The 20481-nt window shown below is 46.5% G+C and overlaps 1 protein-coding gene across 1 annotated transcript; it reads right to left on the reverse strand.

The window, feature by feature from the left end:
- Positions 1-1987: 1987 nt before the first annotated feature.
- On the reverse strand, positions 1988-14378 carry LOC308608620 (diacylglycerol O-acyltransferase 2-like protein 6; the record flags this gene model as incomplete). Its single annotated transcript, XM_081221867.1, is given in 10 exon segments — positions 1988-2077; positions 2267-2325; positions 2774-2891; positions 2893-2986; positions 5280-5458; positions 6872-7072; positions 7441-7460; positions 7463-7510; positions 8044-8154; positions 14288-14378. Coding segments are annotated over 10 exon segments (1011 nt in total).
- Positions 14379-20481: the final 6103 nt, after the last annotated feature.

The raw sequence follows: 20481 nt of genomic DNA on the forward strand, positions 1-20481 counted from the left end.
TTAACTGACCATTTTTCATTTGTATATCTTCTTTGTAGGAATGTGTCTATTCAAATCCTTTGCCCATTTTTAATTGGGTTGTCTTTTTGTTGTTGAGTTGTAAGTTATTTATATATTCTGGACACTAGACTCTTATCGGATGCATGATTTGCAAATTTCTCCTGTTCTCTGTGTTGTCTTTTCACTTTCTTGATAGTGTCCTTTGAAGCACAAAAGTGTTTAATTTTAAGGAAGTTCAACTTACCTATTTTTTCTTTTGTTGTTTGTGTTTTTGGTGTCATATATAAGAAACCATTGCCAAATCCAAGGCCAGCAAACTACCCTACTTTTTCTTCTAAGAGTCTTACAGTTTAAGCTCTCACTGTAGGTCTTTGATCCTTTTTGAATTAATTTTTGTATGTGGTATGAGGTAGGGTTCCAACTTCACCCTTTTGCATGTGAATATCCAGTTGTCCCTGCATCATTTATTAAAAAGACTATTCTCCCCTCCCCCCATTGAATTATCTTGGCACCCTTGGCAAACATCAATTGACCATAAATGTAGAGTTTGTTTCTCGACTCTCAATTCCATTCTGTCGCTATAAAAAGTTTATTTAATTAATACATTATTTTCCATGAGGCCTAACCTGGGACCACTTGGAGTAGAATCCATGTCATTTTTACCCACACTTATGAACTAATTTAAGTAGGGTGCCACAGGACCACATTTAGGAAAATGAAGCTAATTAATAGGTCTCCAAGAAATGAGGAATGGGAAGTGTGGTGGTTTTTTGAATTAGAAAGAGCTTTGGAATGGAACTAGCAAAACCTGGATTTTGTGGCTTTGGGCAAGTTACTTCACCTCTAGGAGTTTTAGCTACTGTGAAATGGAGATGATGGCAATCTCATGGGGCTGTGTTAGCATTCAGAGACAGAGGCTGCGAAAACGATGGCATAGTCTCTGGTACGCAGTAGGCTCTTTTATTATTATTATTGTTGTTGTCATTATTATTTTGTCTGAACCACGCAGCTTGTGGGATCTTAGTTCCCTGACTAGGGATTAGACCCGGGCCCTCAGCAGTGAAAGCACTGAGTCTTCACCACTGGACCACCAGGGAATTCCCTGCAGTAGGTTTTTGACATAAAGTAGACTCACAGCTGGTACGTGGTCTTGTAGGTGCCCTCCCTCCTCACCCAGGGTGGTTATGTGGGATCAGGAGAGATGGGCTACTCAGGGCGTGCCTGTGCCAGTTCCCATGGTCCTGTACTGTCTCCTACACTGTGCAACAGTTCTGGTTCCACTCCTCCACCTCTTCTGTCAGCTACAGAGTAAAGGGTGGGTAAAGAAGAGGAAAATGGCTCTCCACAGACCAGCTTTCTGGCTAGGTTTCAGGGAAGCCCAGTAGTGAACCACACAGTAATTAGGAAATAGTCATATCCTGTTTTATATATCTAGAGCTTTATTTTTTATAGAAGAAATGGCATAATTATTTTTAGTAAAGTTTTTGCCAGTGTAGAACTGTATCACAGCTGAGGGAATCGTGTCTGCTTTGGATCAGGAAAGCATAGCTCAGGTCCCTGGTTTACCTTGTGGTGGCCCCCAAATTGTAAGGAAAGGGCCAAGGGCCTAGGAGAAAACAAACCATCCTTGTTCTCAACAAGGCTTCTAAGCTTCAACCTAAATAGTGATGGTGTCAATAAGGCTCAGGAGGAAAGGGCATGGTGTTCTTTAACTTCTCATTCCTCTGATCAGAGTTGGCTGGAGTCAGGGGGCAAAAAAGATCTGTGGACTCACAAGACTCTGCTTACTAAACTGGGTTGTTGCCCACTCTTCCCCATCCCTCTGGTTCCTTCCTCTAAGCTGGACTCTTTAAGTACTTTCTGGCTTGGTTGGCCTCCTCACTCAAGCCTGAGATCTCCCCCTCTGTCCAGATTCTTCTTTCCATGTGGCTCTACTTGGATCCCTTAATGCCTTTGGGGGTTCGATAACGGGGAAATCCAGCTCATGTTATATGATTGTCAGCTCCTGGGTCTCAGGGATGCCATACTGTATTTTGTCAAACAGCTTGCACAGGGCGCTGATGTAGAGTGCATGGTACTTGTCCACCGTCTTTTTTTTTTTTAACATCTTTATTGGAGTATAATTGCTTTACAATGGCGTGTTAGTTTCTGCTTTATAACAAAGTGAATCAGTTATACATATACATATGTTCCCATAGCTCTTCCCTCTTGCGTCTCCCTCCCTCCCACCCTCCCTATCCCACCCCTCTAGGTGGTCACAAAGCACCAAGCTGACCGTCTTTTTGTTTGGCTTCTTAATCTTGGGAATTGGCAGGGGCTCCCCAACTGTGGGAAAGGAGGAGAGACAAGCATCAGACCTTTCCCCCCACCCAACTCAAATTACCTATTCCTCAGAGGGAGCCACATACTGAAACTCAGTATCTGGGTCCCCTCCCCTTCCTTTGTTCTTTCCCTCTGCTCCAACCCCATCCTGTCCCATGTTCTCCAAATACCTAATCTCGTGCATGCTTAAGAGAATGAGAGTAAACTCAGAGAGTGCTGAAGGAATGTATGCGAATAATGATGCCCTCATGGCAGCTGCTGAACTGTGTCCCTCCAGTGAATGGCCACAACTCTGATCTGTTTAGTTGTCCTCCCCACCCTGCCCTCAACCACAGCCACTGGAATTCTCATTGCCTGTCCCAGCTGTGTGCCGGGTCCCCTGAGACTTGAGGGATGACCTGGGTGGGGGGAATCAAGGACCTGAGTGGTCCAAAGATGCTGGAAAACTTACCAACAGTGGTAATGGGCCGATTGAAAGGCAAGAAGCCCCAGGATCCTCGAGTGAGGCCCCGGCCGTGGAAGGTACAGAAACTTAGTCTCAGGGTTTTTTTGATTCTGTCCTGCAAGGTTTATTTGGAAGAACCTTAGCCATGTGCCCTCAGGGAAGGTCTCTTGATTGTGAACCTCATTCTCTCCAAAGGAATAGGAGGGGACAAGGTATGATCTGCAAAGAGACGGGCAGGAGTGTGAGTTCCCCCAGGAAGCTCCCCGCAGTGAAACCCTCTCCAAGGTAGGAAACCTCTACAATCTCCCCATTGTAGGACAAGAGTCCAAGCACCCAAGCATCTCCAGCCTTGTGTCTCATTCTTGCTATGCTCCACACCCACCTCCCACAAGTGAACCCTTTGAGGGGAGTTGCTGCACCTTGTCTTGTGATGGGAGGAACGTAATCTCAGGAAATCTAATAGCCCTTATTGTACCCAGCATCCAGAGTGATCTTCCTAGACTGTGTATCTGGACATGTCACTCTTCTCTTTAAAACTCTTCCAGAGCTCCTCACTTTGTGCCACGCTGCTTAGCAAGGCCTTTGTGCCCTAGCCTTGCCTACCTGGCTAGCTTCCCCTCTCCTCAGCCCTTCGTCAGAATCTGCCTAGCCATACTAAGTGTGCTACGTTCTTGCTTGTCTGTGCACCTTTGTACATCTTGCTCCTTCTGCTATAAATGCCTTCCCTCTGTCTTCACGTGGCTAATTCTATTTCGCCCTTCACTACTCAGCTCCAATTTCATCCCCTTGAACCACCTCCAGTTCTTTGACCCCCTCCATTTCCTTCCACTCCCACCTCCCTCATCTAGTGCTTACCTCTTTCCTACACTAACACTACCCCAACTCTGTACTACAGTCATCACCTTGCCTGGCTGACTCCCAGTAGACAGCAGGCTAATCCAAAGGGGGAACTATGTCTTATTCATCTTTGAACCCCAGGGGCCTGGCATAGTGCCTGACATGTCATCATTGGCCCTCATTGAATGCCTGAGTTCTTTTTCCCTTTTGGTCTGACTGGTAATGCCTACTAATATTTCAATTCACAGTTCAGGTGTCACCCACTTATGAAACTTCTACTTTGGGTGAAAGGCTTTCCATCAGTTGGTGCTCTCATAGTGCTTTATACATATGTCCATTATGGCACATCTTTCATTCAACAAATATGTATTGAGTTCTTTCTATGTGCCAGCACTTTTTTAAGCCCTGGGGACACATCAGTGAACAAAATGGATTAAAAAAAAATCTCTGTCTTCATGGAGCTTACCTTTTATTAAGAGAAGACAGACAATAAACAATAATAATGAACAAATAGAAAACCATATATGTAAAGAAATAAAATTGATGACATATGAGGAGATGATAAGTGCAATGGGAAAAAGATCCAGCAGGATGGTCAGGATAGACTTATTGAGAAGAGACATTTGAGCAAAGACCTGGAGAAGGTAAAGGAATAAGCCAAAGAGTTATTTGTAGGAATAATGTCCCAGACAGAGGGGACAGCTAGAGCAAAGGCCCTAAGGGAGGAGTGTGTGGCTTGTTTGAGGGACAGCAAGGAGGCCAGTGTAGCTCTAATGGAGTGAGCAAGGGGGAGGGCAGTGGCTGATGAGATCAGAGACGTGGAAAGATCATTTAGGGTCTTGCAGGCCCTTGTAAAGACTTTGGTTTTGCTCGGAGTGAAATGGGAGCCACTGGAGCATTTGGAGTAGTGACATGATCTGACTCACGCTGAATAGGATCATCCTGGCCACGGTTGAGAATAGACTCTTGGATGTGAGGGAGGCAAGGATAGAAGAAGAGAGAGCACTTAGGAGACTGTCATAATAGTCCAGGGGAGAGACGATGGGGTGGTAAACCAGGGGGCGATAGTTGAGATGGTAAGTGGTTGGCTTCTGGATATATTTTGTAATTATATGTGAATATGTCTGTCTTCCATTGGACTGTGAGTTCCTTAAAGGCAAGTACCAGGTCTTATCTATTTTTATACCCTTAATGCCTAGTACTATGCCTGACACACAGTAGCTGTTCAGTAACTGCTGAATGAATGCATTCTATTTCTCAAACCAGATTATATGCTCTTTGGGGGCAGTATCCATGTCTTTTGCATCTTTGCAATCCCCACAGCATCAAGCCCAGTGCCTTCCTTGCCCTGGGTAAGTTCTCTGGGCCTCGTAGTTCATGGGTTGATATAGACTGAAGCCCCACTTCCCCAGACCCCCAGCCTACTAGGCTAATGGGCAGAAGGTAAAGGTCTTTTACTGTTTTTTTCTCCAACTTCAGGCTTTAAAAGTACCCACCAGAATGTGTCTGGAGGCCCAAACACCCTTAAGGCACAGTGTGAGCGAGTAGAGAGAAGCAATCAGAATGAAGAGGGAACCCCCTCTAACAGGTTTCCAAGGAAGGGCACCATTCTGGAGAGGTGCTACAGAGGACCTATGGCACCCTGAAGATAGGGCACCAGAACCTAGGGACCCACCCTGTCTTCAGTGCCAACCTCACAAAACCTTTATGCTGTTTAAGGAGGACGGTAGAGGCTCCTGGGTGGCACATGAGGGCTTCAGCAGCTCCACCCACCACAATAACCACAGCATTGCCCGAGCCTTTCTTGGTCAGCAAATACTTCAAGGCCAACTCACTCACTGGGCACACACCCGTGAAACCAAAGAGTCAAGTGGTATAACAAAGTTGGTGCTTGAGGACGGGGTAAGGGGTTCCTCCAGGGTCTTCCTGCCGGCGACAGTTCTTCTGTCTCCTGACTGTGCTTGTTTCCACTCTTCTGTCTTTAACCTCCACATCCTGGGTTAGCCCTGAGGTTGGTCCTTAGGGTCAGCTGCTTGCCTTGCAGCTCTGTGCTACTACAGTTGGGGTTACATTGAGTTCTTCTGCCTACTTTCTCTTAGCTCTATAGTATTTAAGCCCATCACTTCCTTCTCTACCCAGGAACCACAGCTGTCTTCCACTCTCCCAAGGCTGATGGCAATTGAGGCTCTCCAGAGTTCTCTTCCCTACGAGTAGTGAGGAATAGCCACCACCATCCTGCTTCCTCCTTAGAGCAACCTGGCAAAGGGAAGCCATTGGCTGGGGGTTCTGGAGAGTAGGCAGACCCAGGATCCTGTCCAAGCCAAATTGAAATGTAGATGAACCATGGAATGAGGATGACATCTTGCTGCTCTACAACAGTCACAGAGTCTTTCCTCACCTCTGCTTCCCAACTTTGCCCTGTGCTCACCTTCTGCTCTCTCCTGGGATGGCAGACATTGGCTCCAGGCCACAGTCCTTGAGATCCAGGTTCATACCAACCTGAGACGGGAGCAGAACCATCCTCTGGGACTCTAGTGGTCTCACCTGGCCCCTCCAGGTATCAATGTATCTTACCTTTTAATGTTTGGCTTCAGTTGTTTTCTGGTGTCCAGAAGGATGGATATTCATCCAAAGAGAAGGACATTTGGCACAGTACCCCGGCTTGAAGCCTGGCATGGGGAAGTTGTCCTGGATTCTGACGGACGCTTATCCTTTATCCCTTGATGTCTTATGCAAGTTCAAAGGGGTTCTCAGGAGATGAGGGTCATGGGCCAGGAGGGTACCAGCTAGTATGAAAGACTTAAAAGTGTCTTTGAGACGCCCTGAGATGAGAGTTGCTATATAAATGACTGGCCAAAAGAAGCCAGTTGACATCCCCCAAAAGTCAGGCAAAGTTCATCTGAGCTGTCCCATTCATGCCTCATTTTCCCTATATTTGGTTTTGATATTTGGCTTTTGCTTTCTGCTTTCCACTTTGGCTTTGATCCTGAACTCCAGGCTTCTGCTTCCTCTTCTGAAAGGATCCTTGGCAACTCTTATGAATGCCTATAACTTATCCTGCTGTCTAATCAAATGCTGCCTCCCAGATCTTGGACAGAACCTGAGGCTTGGCCACATATTCCTGTTATTGGCCCAGTGTGTTCTGGACTCATTTTCTACTAAGTCTTCTTCCAGCAGGGAGTGAGAACTGGACTGACTGTCAAGGCTTATAGAAGTTGGAGCCCTGAGGTAGGTCAGAGAATGGAATGATTTCTTATACTCACCCACTGACATTACATAATCTCGCACAATTGGGATCCAGAAGATCCCTTCCAAGGTCCCTACATAAGGAGTGATGGCTGGGAAAATCCGAGCAAAGCCAGTGGCCTCAGTGGGAAAGATGATGAAGACACCATAAGAGAGAATGCCATGGGGGTGGTTGGCAATGATATAGTTGTGTTTGGGACAGAGGTCATGAGTCTTCACCAGCTGTTAGAGGGAGATTGAATCAGAGTAGTGGATAGAAGGAAGAGAGGACATGTGGACTGAGATCCCAGTAGGTAGCCTGTGCTTCCCTTGGGGAGCCCCAAATCCCTATTCACTGGGATGTCTTCACTGTCACAGGATTGCCAGGGGTTATGATGCTCAGAGAGGCTGACCTGGGTCTGCCACTCTGAGGCAAGGTGCTATCCATTTGTCTCCCCACCTGCCCATCCATCTTGGGTCCCTGCTCTGCATTATGCCTCTGGGCCTTGATGTCCACTGCTGGCCACCAAAGTCTTTGAAAACATGGGGCTGAATGGGGAGGGATCGTCTGGGCAACAGGGAGTGAGGGCACCCAGAGGAAGTGTAGTCACCTTTACTGGGAAGTAATTTGGAAATACTTCCAGAGGGTCCAGTTTCGTACCCAAGTTGAACACCTACCACCTGCAGGTACGGAAGGGAAGGGAAGACTGGGTGAGAGCTTGCCAATCCCTCTACTTCTCCCAGAGGTGGAGGATGCTTCCTAAAATCTTCAGGTCACTAGAGGGGCCTCATTCTCACATTTCCATATCTTGGGCACAGAGCTATAGGTACTGTCCCTGAATCCAACCCCCAAGGAGACACAGGAAGCCCCTGCTCCTCTGGAGCAGTCAGAAAGTTGGGAGGGAAATAGCAGGAGGCTGGGAGCACCCACCCAGAAACCAGCCTCAATTCTTCCTGGGCAGCCTGGCAGAGACCTCTGTTACTTGCTGAGCTTTGCCCTCCTGTCTCCCTCCCCTTCCCTCTACCTTCCTGTGCTCCTCTCCCTCTCTCCCTCGCTTCGCCTCCCTGACCTCCTTTCCTTTCCCTTTCCTCTTCTTTCCTCTCCCCACCTCTTCTCCCTCTGTCTCTCCCACTCTCTCCTTCCACCCCCACCCCAGCCCTGTGGTTCCATCCTTGGTACAGACAGGGACCACCACTCTTCCCCTGTTTCTTACCTTGACTGTGGGTGTTCCAGTCATAGGTGAGCCAGGCTAAGGCGAGCACGGACAGCATCCCAAACTTAGTGAACACCAGAAAGTAGGGTATAAGAAGAATAGGAATAGCTCCTGAGGGGACACAAAGGGTTTGTGCCCTTCAGTTCCCTTCAAGTTTAATACACCTCTCATAACCCCGATCTCTGCTCTGTAGTGAAGGAGCAGGTCGAGGCCGGTGTGAGACTCTTCTCTCCTCATCCCCCCCGACCCCCTACCCCCCTCCTAGCTCTGTTGTGGTCCGGGAGGACCTCTGAGTCCCTGGATCTGGGTCCCCTTGATGGCTGAGATCTTAACTGAGGACAGCAGAACCATGACGTTCTCAGAGTAGGTCCTCAGCTGGGGTCAAAGGACAGCACTACTTGGCAATTGGAAGGAAACAGCATCTTGAGCCGGTGGCTTACATCCCCATTCTGGGACCTCAGGAAGTCCTTTCTGAAAGCTCAACCCTCCTTCCTTTGTGGAACTGCTCTGTCAGCACATTCCAGTGGAGAGGGGCGGCCTGCAGTGTACGGGCTGTTTGATGCTGAGAAGAAAACACATATTAGAAACTGCTTTACTTTGTTCGATTTTGTCCCATTCAAAATGTCTCAAAAGTTCAGAAGGGGGAAAAATCATCTCTGTTAGCAAAGAAAGGGTCACAGCAGGCTGTGAAATGCAGACGTGGTACATCTTACAGCAGTGGGAGTTGAATTCCATTTTAAAATCTGCATTCATGAGAAAGAGGGGCTCAGCACACATATTGTGAATTTAAAAATACCCAGCTAAAGGAATGACTTCTTTGACCAGATAACATCATAGTAGATAAAAGTTTCAGAGAAGGGGAAGAAACTCAAGAGTTACCTGCCAGCAGGTTTGTCTCTCGCATTTTGGGCTTAGATGAAAATAACAGGAAAAAGATGGAATGGGCATTAAAAAAAAAAGTCGTGTTATGGAGTAGAAGAAACCTTAGTGATAGGCTGAATTCCCCTTACAAGAGCTGGCTGAAGTGGTTGTTGTAAGCATACTAATTAAATAGGAAATAGCAGGGGGAGGAATTTTATGGGAAGATTGCCATGGATACAAATCTTGCTACCTCTGACCCTCATAAAAGATGAGAGTAGGGGGCTTCCCTGGTGGCGCAGTGGTTGAGAATCTGCCTGCCAATGCAGGGGACACGGGTTCGAGCCCTGGTCTGGGAAGATCCCACATGCCGCGGAGCAACTAGGCCCGTGAGCCACAACTACTGAGCCTGCGGGTCTGGAGCCTGTGCTCCGCAACAAGAGAGGCGGCGACAGTGAGAGGCCCGCGCACCACATGAAGAGTGGCCCCCACTTGCCGCAACTAAAGAAAGCCCTCGCACAGAAACGAAGACCCAACACAGCCAAAAATAAATAAATAAATAAATAAATTTATTTTTTAAAAAAAGATGAGAGGGCTTCCCTGGTGGCGCAGTGGTTGAGAGTCCGCCTGCCGATGCAGGGGACACGGGTTCGTGCCCCGGTCTGGGAAGATCCCACATGCCGCGGAGCGGCTGGGCCCGTGAGCCATGGCTGCTGAGCCTGCGCATCCGGAGCCTGTGCTCTGCAAGGGGAGAGGCCACAGCAGTGAGAGGCCCGCCTACCGCAAAAAAAAAAAAAAAAAAAAAAAAAAAAGATGAGAGTAAATTTGCTCGGTAAGCTTCAGAAGAAAACTCAGATAAAGTTAAATACGAATCATTATTACTTTTTTTCAACTTCTTTATTGGAGTATATTGGCTTTACAATGGTGTGTTAGTTGCTGCTGTATAACAAAGTGAATCAGCTATACATATACATATATCCTCAGATCCCCTCCCTCTTGCGTCTCCCTCCCACCCTCCCTATCCCACCCCTCTAGGTGGTCACAAAGCACTGAGCTGATCTCCCTGTGCTATGTGTCTGCTTCCCACTAGCTATCTATTTGACATTTGGTAGTGTATATATGTCCATGCCACTCTCTCACTTCGTCCCAGCTTGCCCTTCCCCCTCCCCATGTCCTCAAGCCCATTCTCTACGTCTGCGTCTTTATTCCTGTCCTGCCCCTAGGTTCTTCAGAACCTTTTTTTTTTTTTAGTTTCCATATATATGTGTTAGCATATGGTGTTTGTCTTTCTCTTTCTGACTTACTTCACTCTGTATGACAGACTCTAGATTCATCCACGTCTCTACAAATGACCCAGTTTCGTTCCTTTTTATGGCTGAGTAATATTCCATTGTATATATGTGCCACATCCTCTTTATCCATTAATCTGTTGATGGACACTTAGATTGCTTCCATGTCCTGGCTATTGTAAATAGTGCTGCAATGAACACTGGGGTGCATGTGTCTTTTTGAATTATGGTTTTCTCCAGATTTATGCCCAGGAATGTGATTGCTGGATCATATGGTAACTCTATTTTTAGTTTTTTAAGGAACCTTCATACTGTTCTCCACAGTGGCTGTATCAATTTACATTCTCACCAGGAGTGCAAGAGGGTTCCCTTTTCTCCACACCCTTAGAGGGATTTTTTTTAGTAGATTTTAAAAGTATTTAATTTAATGGGATTTTCTACACAGGTGATCATGTCATCTGTGAATTAGGACAGTTGTATTTCTTACTTTTCAATCTGTATGCTTTTCTTTCTTTTTTTTTTCTTCTTACTTTATTGCACTTGCTAGGACTTTTAGTATGATGTTGAATACAAATGGTGAGAGTGAACATCCTTGCTTTGCTCCTCCTCTTAGGGAGAAAGCTTTCAGTCTTTCACCGTTAAGTGTGATGTTATCTGCAGGTTTTTTTTTTTTTTTTTTTTTTACAGATGCTCTTTATCAAGTTGAGAAAGTTGCCTTCTACTCCTAGTTTGCTGAGAGATTTTACCATGGATTAAAGTTTGTCAAATGCTTTTTCTACATCAATTGATATAATTGTGTGTGTTTTTTCTCCCTTAGGTGGTTAATATGCTAGGTTACATTGATTTTCAAATATTTACACTTGCGTTCTGGGATAGAGCCCACTTGGTCATGGTATATTTGTTTGATTTGCTAGTTTTTTGAGGATTTTTGCATTTATATTAATGAGGGATATTGGTCTGTAGTTTTCTTTTTTGTACTGTTTTGTCTGGTTTTGGTATCAGGGTCTGGCCTCATAAATGAGTTGGCAAGTGTTCCTTCCTCTTCTATTTTCTGAAAAAGATTGTGTAGAATTTGTGATATATCATCTTTAAAATGTTTGGAAGAATATGCCGTTGAAACCAACTGGTCTGCAGATTTCTGTTTTGGAAGGTTTATAACCTTCCAGAATTAAAATTTAATTTAGTTAATAGTTACAGGCTATCTATTTCATTTTGGGTGAGTTTTGGTTGTTTGTGGTTTTCAAGGAAGTCTTCAAATGTAGTTGTTAATTTGTCTATTTTTTTTCCAGTTCTGTCAGTTTTCACTTCATATATCTTAAAGCTCTATTGCTAGGTGCATAGACATTTAGGATAGTTATGTCTTCTTGGTGAATTGACCCTTTTACCATTATGTAATATCCTTTTTCACCCTTGCTCTTGACTTTAAAAAAGTAAATGTAAACCTGTACACCCTCAAATTACTAATGATTACTAGCTTAAGTTAAAGATGGTACCAATATGAATCTAAGCAGGTCCTTTCTTCAAATCATTTCTGATTCATCTTGCTTGCTCACTTTCCCCATATAGTAATAGCCAAAATTTACTGTACACTCATCATGTAAAACTAAGTATTTTACATGTGTATTTTATTTAATCTTCATAAAGCCCCCATTAGGACAATAAGCATTCTCATTTTGTGAATGAGGAACCCAGGTTCAGAGAAGTTAAATAACCACTTAAGGTCACGCAGCCAGCTAGTGGGTGAGCCAGAGTTGAGAACTCACACTCTTCCTCCAGAGACTGTACTCTTCGCCACTGAGCTCTAATTACTGCTTTCCTTTAGTCAATTGTTAATTCCTATCAGTTCTGTCCCCCAAACATCTTTCAAATTATTCTATTCCCCACCTCCATGCTACCATCCGGTCCAAGCCACCATTCTCTCTCTCTAAGCCAACTGCCAATGTCTTCTAAACAGGTTACCTGCTTCGATTTGAGCCATGATGCAGCCAGCATGCTAAATGCAAATCTCTGTCCTTCTATAGCATATAACCAAGAACATGGCTGGTTTGTCAAAGAGACATTTCTGTGGCTCTGTGATTACTTAATGGATCAAAATTAATGATAAATATGAGAACCTATGGGGGTTAATGGTAATTCAATAATTCAACAACTCACATGGCTTCCCATGACTTTTAGGATCCAGTCCAGTCTCATAACCTTGGTTCTGAAGGTCCTTGGTGATGGAGCCCCTGGCCACCCCCTAGTTCTCTGCATGCCACCATACTGTTCTTCTGTCAGTTTCTTCAACTCATTCTGTTCCCCAGCCTCCGGGCTTCTGTGCATATTGTCCCTTTTGCCTGGAAGACTCTTTCCTCAGCTCGTTGCCTGGCTAGCTCCTATTCATATTTCAGGCCTCAGGATAAATGTCACAGTTTCAACATTTTGGAGCTATCTTTAACTTCTCTCCCTTTCCAAAAAAAAATCTCTCCCATTCATCCTCCTGCCTCTATCTCCACTGCCACTGCTGTGGTCCAGAACTTGATCTCCTCTGGTCTGGACTGCAGCCTTTTGTCTATTCTTGTCTGCTGGTCTCTTCCCCTCCAGTCTGTTTTCCATGCCACAGATATATTTTTAAGGCACAGTCATAATGTTGTTTGCCTCCTCTGAAGCCTTCAGTATTTTCCCACTGCTGACAGGATAAAGTCTGAACATATTAGCCTGGTGGTTTTTTTTTTTTTTTTTTTTTTTTTTTTTAGCCGTACATGGGCCTCTCACTGCTGTGGCCTCTCCCGTTGCGGAGCACAGGCTCCGGACGCACAGGCTCAGGGGCCATGGCTCACAGGCCCAGCCGCTCCGCGGCACGTGGGATCTTCCCGGATCGGGGCACGAACCCGTGTCCCCTGCATCGGCAGGCAGACTCTCAACCACTGCACCACCAGGGAAGCCCATAAATGAACTTTTGAGATGACTGCAACAACTGGCATGTGAAATGTAAATCTCTGTGATGTCTATTACCGACAAATTCACAGGTATTTCTGTGGTTTGCTGCCTACATTCATCATTACAATATGAGGTTAGTGAAAATAAACAGGTAATTTTTTTCCATCCAAATTCAACGTTGTCCCTCCCTGCCTCTTTCTAGGTCTATAGGTCCCTAGTTAAGAACCACTGCTCTAGGGCTTCCCTGGTGGCGCAGTGGTTGAGAATCTGCCTGCCAGTGCAGGGGACACGGGTTCGAGCCCTGGTCTGGGAAGATCCCACATGCCACAGAGCAGCTAGGCCCGTGAGCCACAACTGCTGAGCCTGCGCATCTGGAGCCTGTGCTCCACAACAAGAGAGGCCGCGACAGTGAGAGGCCTGCGCACCGCGATGAAGAGGGGGCCCCCGCTTGCTGCAACTTGAGAAAGCCCTCGCACAGAAACGAAGACCCAACATAGCCAAAAATAAATTAATAAATTTATAAAAAAAAAAAAAGAACCACTGCTCTAGAGGGTCATATAGCCTCCCACAGATTGGACTTGGCAGTCTCCTAACCTGTCCCATCCTTCAGGATGACATTTCTCCACGTCCAGTTTCCAAACTTGCCCCTGTAATTGGCTGCTCACAAAGCCCTGTTTTCTGACTGAGAAAACCTTCAAGCTCTCAGCCCATTTGCCCAGCACCGATGACTGTCATTCTCTGAGTCCATTGAAGAACTGGCCCTTTCTCAAAATTCTGTCTCATGAGTCACTCACGCAGCCCGCAGATTTTCCATAATTCTCTCATCATAGTCTTATACTGGAAAACCACCTTACATCTACCCAGTAACACCAACTCTGCCCCTGCCCCCGAATAGGACTCTTTTCAGCTAGTTCACAGGGGGCAGTCCTGAGAGAGGGCTGGGGTGATCTTTAAAGCAGGAAACCTGCAGCCTCACTCCTGGCCTTCATGCCCCTCAGATGGGAGGAGAGAAATCTAATGAACTCAACAGTAGCCATCTCTCTGGGTGGAGAGGCACAGTCTTTCCCAGAGAGAGGGGACCAACCAAATGATCTCTTTGGAGTCCTCCTCATCTGGAGATTCCTGGTCTCTTTCTTCTTCTGTTCCCTTGTGCTCTCCAGCTCCTGGGGTTCACTCACCTAAAAAGACATCGCCTGGGATCCACTGCAAAACAGAGAGTGTTTGGAGGCTTTCCTGAAGATCCAGATGGGAGAGGAAGGCCATGGCCATGGTGCTGTTCTGTTGTGGTAAGAAGGCTGGTGCCTCCAAAGCTGAGCTGATTGCAGGTGCTTTGCTTTAATCTCATCACTGAGTCCCTTTATCTGCTGGAGGTTTTAGCCTTTTCTCCAGTCTTCCCTATTCTCTCCCCACCTCAACTTCCTATGCACACACCAGGATTTAGATCATACTTTCTAATCTCTCTAATACGCATCCTTTCCCCACAGGTGCTCAATTGCCTCAGGCTGGTTCTAGCTGTGTGTGTGTGTGTGTGTGTGTGTGTGTGTGTGTGAGGAGGGGTCCCTGATAAATTAGTACAGGAAAAGGGAATGGCTTAGGTCTCAAATAGGATCTCTGAAAAGCAGTCTTCCCTGGTGGATGCTCTTTGACTCCTCCTGTCTTCTGCTGAGAGCCACCTAGTCGACTAGAGCCTTCTCTGCATGAGTATCTAGACTTCTCAGGTCCCTCCTTGTGCCTCTGGCCCCAGGGGTTCTGTACCAGTGGCCAGTGGGAGAAGCATTGCACAGACAGCAGACCTGGCTTTCGGTCCTGGCTCCGCCAAGTTCCTCCCCGGACGCTGTGGGGGAATCACTCTGTCTCTCTAGATCTGTTGTTGGGAGGCAATCTAGCGGCTAAAGGCATGGACTTTAGAGCCAGATAGCTGGGGTTCAGATCTCAGCTCTGCCACTTACAAGTGGGCAAACTGCCGTGCCTCGGTTTCCCCAACTGTAAAATGGGGATAATAATAGTACCTGCTTCATAGGGTTGTTCTGAGGATTGAGTGAGTGAACGTAAAGCACTTAGCACAGGGCCTGGCACACAGGAGGTATTACTGTAAGTGTTTCCTATTATTATTCTTCGTTTAATTAAATGAATGTCTACTGAACACCTAGTATGTTTCAGGCTAAAAGGCTTGCTTCTGCACACCAGCCTTTTCAAAATTAAAGATTGTCTCCAGGTCCCAGGCTTGTGGATTCCTTTTTTCGGTAACTATCTGTTGAGTGATTACCATTTGCCAGGTGCTGTTCTAGGTGTTGAGGATTCATTGGGGAAGAAGATGGGCATGATTCCTGCCTTTATTGAACTCACGGTCTAGTGGAGGAGACAGACATTAAAAACTTAGGAAACTGTCTATACACTTGAATTTCTGATAAGTGTCCTAAAGGAAAAGGCCAGTAATTCTCAGCATAAGGCCTCTAATGTAGGTGCTCAAAAAAATCTTCTGAATGTAATCAAAAAGGTTGCCAGGAAAATCAAATACAAAAAGGTATCAAGTGTCCGACAAGTACAAGGAAATATTGATTCCTTAGCCTTTTCCAGGAATATTAGTGGAACTCTGTCTCCCTCCCTACCTCCCACTCTGGCTTGGGCCTCCTCGATTAGACTGACTAATATGAATCTTCAGAGTTGAGCTTAGGGGACGGTTTTGGTGCACCGTGGGATGTACTGTCCTCCCCCAATGTACCCTCCATGGTCACTTGACATGCCACCCCTCCTCCTCGTCCTCTTTCTTTTCTTCCCCCTGGCTAGCTGGGGTTACCAAGCTGCTTCTTGGGGGCTAGTTGGCCACATACAGGGTGAGACGTATTAGAGCACATCTGCTCAGAATCTGCAGGGGAGAAGGGAGAGAGGTAAGAGGTGGGCCTGGGCCCTTCCAGGGCAAAGCACAGATGTGGGGAGGGCGAGAGTATCCCGGATAGACGAGTTCCGCAATGCTGCCAGCTCCAAGGCTGCTTACAAATCAGGTCTCTACCCTGCTTAACTTTCAGATGGGTAAATGGAAGAGGCCTAGAAAGGGCTCACACAGGGTGCTAGATGCAGGGCAAGGACACACGGATTTCCATTTCTGCCTCCCTAATGTCCGGCTCAGGGCCTGATGCAGTGTAGGCATTCAAGTAAATGCTTGTGGAACAAATAATGAGGTCTGGTCTCCTGGTTCCTTAAGCAAGATGGACTGGCAGGGGGCTTCCCTGGTGGCGCAGTGGTTGAGAGTCTGCCTGCCGATGCAGGGGACACGGGTTCGTGCCCCGGTCCGGGAAGATCCACATGCCGCGGAGCGGCTGGGCCCGTGAGCCATGGCCGCTGAGCCTGCGCATCCGGAGCCTGTGCTCCGCAATGGGAGAGGCCACAACAGTGAGGGGCCGGCGTACCGCAAAAAAAAAGAAAAAAAAAAGATGGACTGGCAGGGCTGGGCCATGACCCTGATTTGCCAGCCCTTTCCCCTCCAAAACAAAGATCATACTGTCTGAGCTGGCGCCTTCCTGAGCCAACTGGACAAGTATAACATGAACACCAGTGAATGTAGTAAAAGCAGGAAGAAGAGAAGTAGGTGAGCAGACAAATCCTGAATAACCAGCACTCATGATTTCCCAATTACAATCCAACCAACCAACAAGCAAACCCTTAGCTGCCTCGGAGTAAGCAGTACCAAAGGAGAGGTGGCCGAGAAGCACAAAAGGGTCTGGTAATTTCATTCATAGACATTTAGGGCTGATATGATTCTAACCCTCGAGAAACTCACAGTCCAGCATGTGAGGTGGATGGAATCACAGACACCCATATGGGGTGCCGTGGGGTGTGCAGACGCAGATGAGAGAAGCATCCGCCAGCCTGAGGAGGGCAGGGAAGCCTCTATGGAAGCGGGGGTACTGCGGTGAGAAGAAAGGGTGCAAAAGGCATGGAAGGACAGCAAGGGGAAGACTGCACTTAGCTCGCCAAACCAGAAGCTAAGAAGCTTTGCAGGAGCAACAGAAAACCAAAGAAGACTGGAAGGAAAAGGAGAGCGAGGGGACCGGGGAGCTCAGAAGAAGTGGGTGGAAGCGAGGGAAACGCTGAGAAAGAAGCAGCCCTAGGATTCTTCTTCCTGGATTCTGAAGGTTCACCCTCAGCCTTCAGAATGACTCATTTCTAGAAAGCTTTGGATAGCTGAGGTTTTGCTATAATGTGTTTTCTTCTGATCGTCCCCCTTCAATCATACCTTTACTTGGTTCGGTACTGCAATTTCAGCAATACCTGAATAGGAGAACCTATTTAATGCCAGTCAATGGGCTAGGTACTATACAAGGGACATACATAGTCCCTTCTTTCACCAAATTTTTATTGAGGTTCTACTACAAGCCTGGCATTATTCCAGGTTGACAATCGTGTGTGTGGTGGGTCAGGGGGCTGGCAGGGAGTGAAAGAAGTACACATATCATTAATACAAGGATTGGGGCCATCAGAGAAGTACAAAGAAGATGGAGGGGAAGGCTAGTAGCTGTGTGATCTTGGACAAGACACTTCCCTTCTCTGAGTCTCGGTTTCCTCCTCTGGAAAAAGGGACTAATCATATTTATTTGCTGTGAGGAGTAGTGGTAATGTTTGAAAAGTTCTCGGGCAGTGTCTGCCACCCAGGAGCTTTTCTTTTTTTTTTTTTTTTTTTGCGGTGCGTGGGCCTCTCACTGCTGTGGCCTCTCCCGTTGCGGAGCTCAGGCTCCGGACTCACTCCCTATCCCAACCCTCTAGGCGGTCACAAAGCACGGAACTAATCACCCTCTACTATGCGGCTGCTTCCCACTATCTATTTTACATTTGGTAGTGTATATATGTCCATGCCACTCTCTCACTTTGTCCCAGCTTACCAAACCCCTCCCCATGTCCTCAAGCCCATTCTCTACGTCTGCATCTTTATTCATGTCCTGCACCTAGGTTCTTCAGAAACATTTTTTTAAAAATACCATATATATGTGTTAGCATATGGTATTTGTTTTTCTCTGACTTACTTCACTCTGTATGACAGACTCTAGGTCCATCCACTTCACTACATATAACTCAATTTCGTTTCCATTTATGGCTGAGTGATATTCCATTGTATATATGTACCACATCTTCTTTATCCATTCGTCTGTCGATGGGCATTTAGGTTGCTTCCATGACCTGGCTACTGTAAATAGTGCTGCAGTGAACATTGGGGTGCATGTGTCTTTTTGAATTATGGTTTTCTCTGGGTATATTCCCAGTAGTGGGATTGCTGGATCATATGGTAATTCTAGTTTTAGTTTTTTAAGGAACCTCCATACTGTTCTCCATAGTGGCTATATAAATTTACATTCTCATCAACAGTGCAAGAGGGTTCCCTTTTCTCCACACCCCCTCCATCATTTATTGTTTGTTTGTATTGTTTGTAGATTTTTTGACGATGGCCATTCTGACCAGTGTGAGGTGATACCTCATTGTAGTTTTGACTTGCATTTCTCTAATGATTAGTGATGTTGAGCATTCTTTCATGTGTTTGTTGGCAATCTGTATGTCTTCTTTGGAGAAATGTCTATTTAGGTCTTCTTCCCATTTTTGGATTGAGTTGTTTGTTTTTTTGATATGGAGTTGCATGAGCTGCTTGTATATTTTGGAGATTAACCCTTTGTCAGTTGCTTTGCTGGCAAATATTTTCTCCCATTCTGAGGGTTGCCTTTTTTTTTTTTTTTTTTTTTCTGGTACGCGGGCCTCTCACTGTTGTGGCCTCTCCCGTTGCAGTGCACAGGTTTCGGACACACAGGCTCAGTGGCCATGGCTCACAGGCCCAGCCGCTCCGTGGCATGTGGGATCCTCCCGGACCGGGGCACGAACCCGTGTCCCCTGCATCGGCAGGCGGACTCTCAACCACTGCACCACCAGGGAAGCCCACCCAGGAGCTTTTCCATGGTACTGGTACTCAGCTGTGCGGGGGGGTGGCATTTGCAATGGGCTTCAACAGGCAGAGAAGTAGGGAGAGTGATCTGTCTTGTGATGGCTGGGGAGACACAAAAGTCTGCAGGTTTGCTTTGGCACAGGGACTAGTTTCATTTGACGGGAGCCTCAGGTTTGTGGAGGGGAGCAGAGGGAAAGAAGACTGGACGTTGGTAAGTGGGGATGTCTTCCTCATAAATCCCTTTATGTCTGCAGATCAGCAGCTCTAGAAAGAACCTACAGAAAGTAAATGAACCCAGGAGTGGTGGCTGGAGGTGGGGACCGAGGAGGTGGAGTGTGGGACAGAACAGGGTGAGTATTTCAAAATCTCTTGGAAGTCACTGGATCACTTCTCAGGGCAGGCAGGCTCTGGGGAACAGCAGCATCTAGCGCCTTGGTTCAGGCTAGAATGACCGACTATGTCTATTTGCCAGGGGCTGAGGAGTTGCCCGGGACGCAGGACTTTCAGTGCTAAAACCAGGGTGGTTTGGGGCTCATTGGGACAGCTGGTCCCCTAGTTCAGGCCTTTGTCACTGTCTCCTGGACTCCAGCAGGCTGCTTCCAGCTGCTCTACCTTCCTTTGGTCCTTTGCTGCTAGAGGATTGCTGTCAAACACAGCTCTTACCCTCTGCCCTGTTTCTAACCCTCCAAAGGTTCCCATGGCCTCCGGGATCAAGTGCGAAGCCCAGAGCCTGGCCTCCAGAGCCCTTTTGCTCCACTGGTTTCTGCCCTCCTTGAAAGTCTCACTTCCCATAACTTTCACACCACACCAGATACAGCCTCCTTTCCCAACAAGGAAGTGCCCTTTGCTATTCTGGGCCTTTGCCCACGGTGGTCTCTTAGCAGCCTAAGTCCTACGCATGCTTCAAGTTACTGTGAAAATGTCATTGTCTGAGATTCTCCACCCCGCTCTCTCCTCTGGATTCCCAAGGTACATTATACATACTTTTGGGAGAGCACATATTAGGAAGTTAGTTTGAGAGTGTAGACCCCACTGCTATATCCAGCTTCTAGTGAGATGCTTCATGTACAGTAAGCTTTTGGTATATATATCTTGAATAGTCAGCATATTCACATGATTCAAAATTCAAAAGGGTCTATAGGGAAATTCAGTGAAAAGTCTCCTTCCCACTCCTGGCCTCTAACAATCCCACACCCCTCCTCCTCCTCCAGGGAAATTTTATGCGTGCCCAGGCAAATAAGGTAATTTGCTTTGTTAAATGAATAAAGGAAATAACAGTAGAAACCTGGAAACAATCCAAATGTTCAAAATCTGGGCCTGGCTAAGTAAGCTATTATATAGCAATCTTATAGACAATCTGCAGTCATTAAAAGTCATTAAAATTATTATAAGGTAGACTCTGTAGTATATGATATGGTAAGCTTCCAAAGCAGAGTATAAAGCAGACCT

This window comes from Mesoplodon bidens, assembly GCF_964165515.1.
Source record: "Mesoplodon bidens genome assembly, chromosome: X".
NCBI classification, from domain to species: Eukaryota; Metazoa; Chordata; class Mammalia; order Artiodactyla; family Ziphiidae; genus Mesoplodon; species Mesoplodon bidens.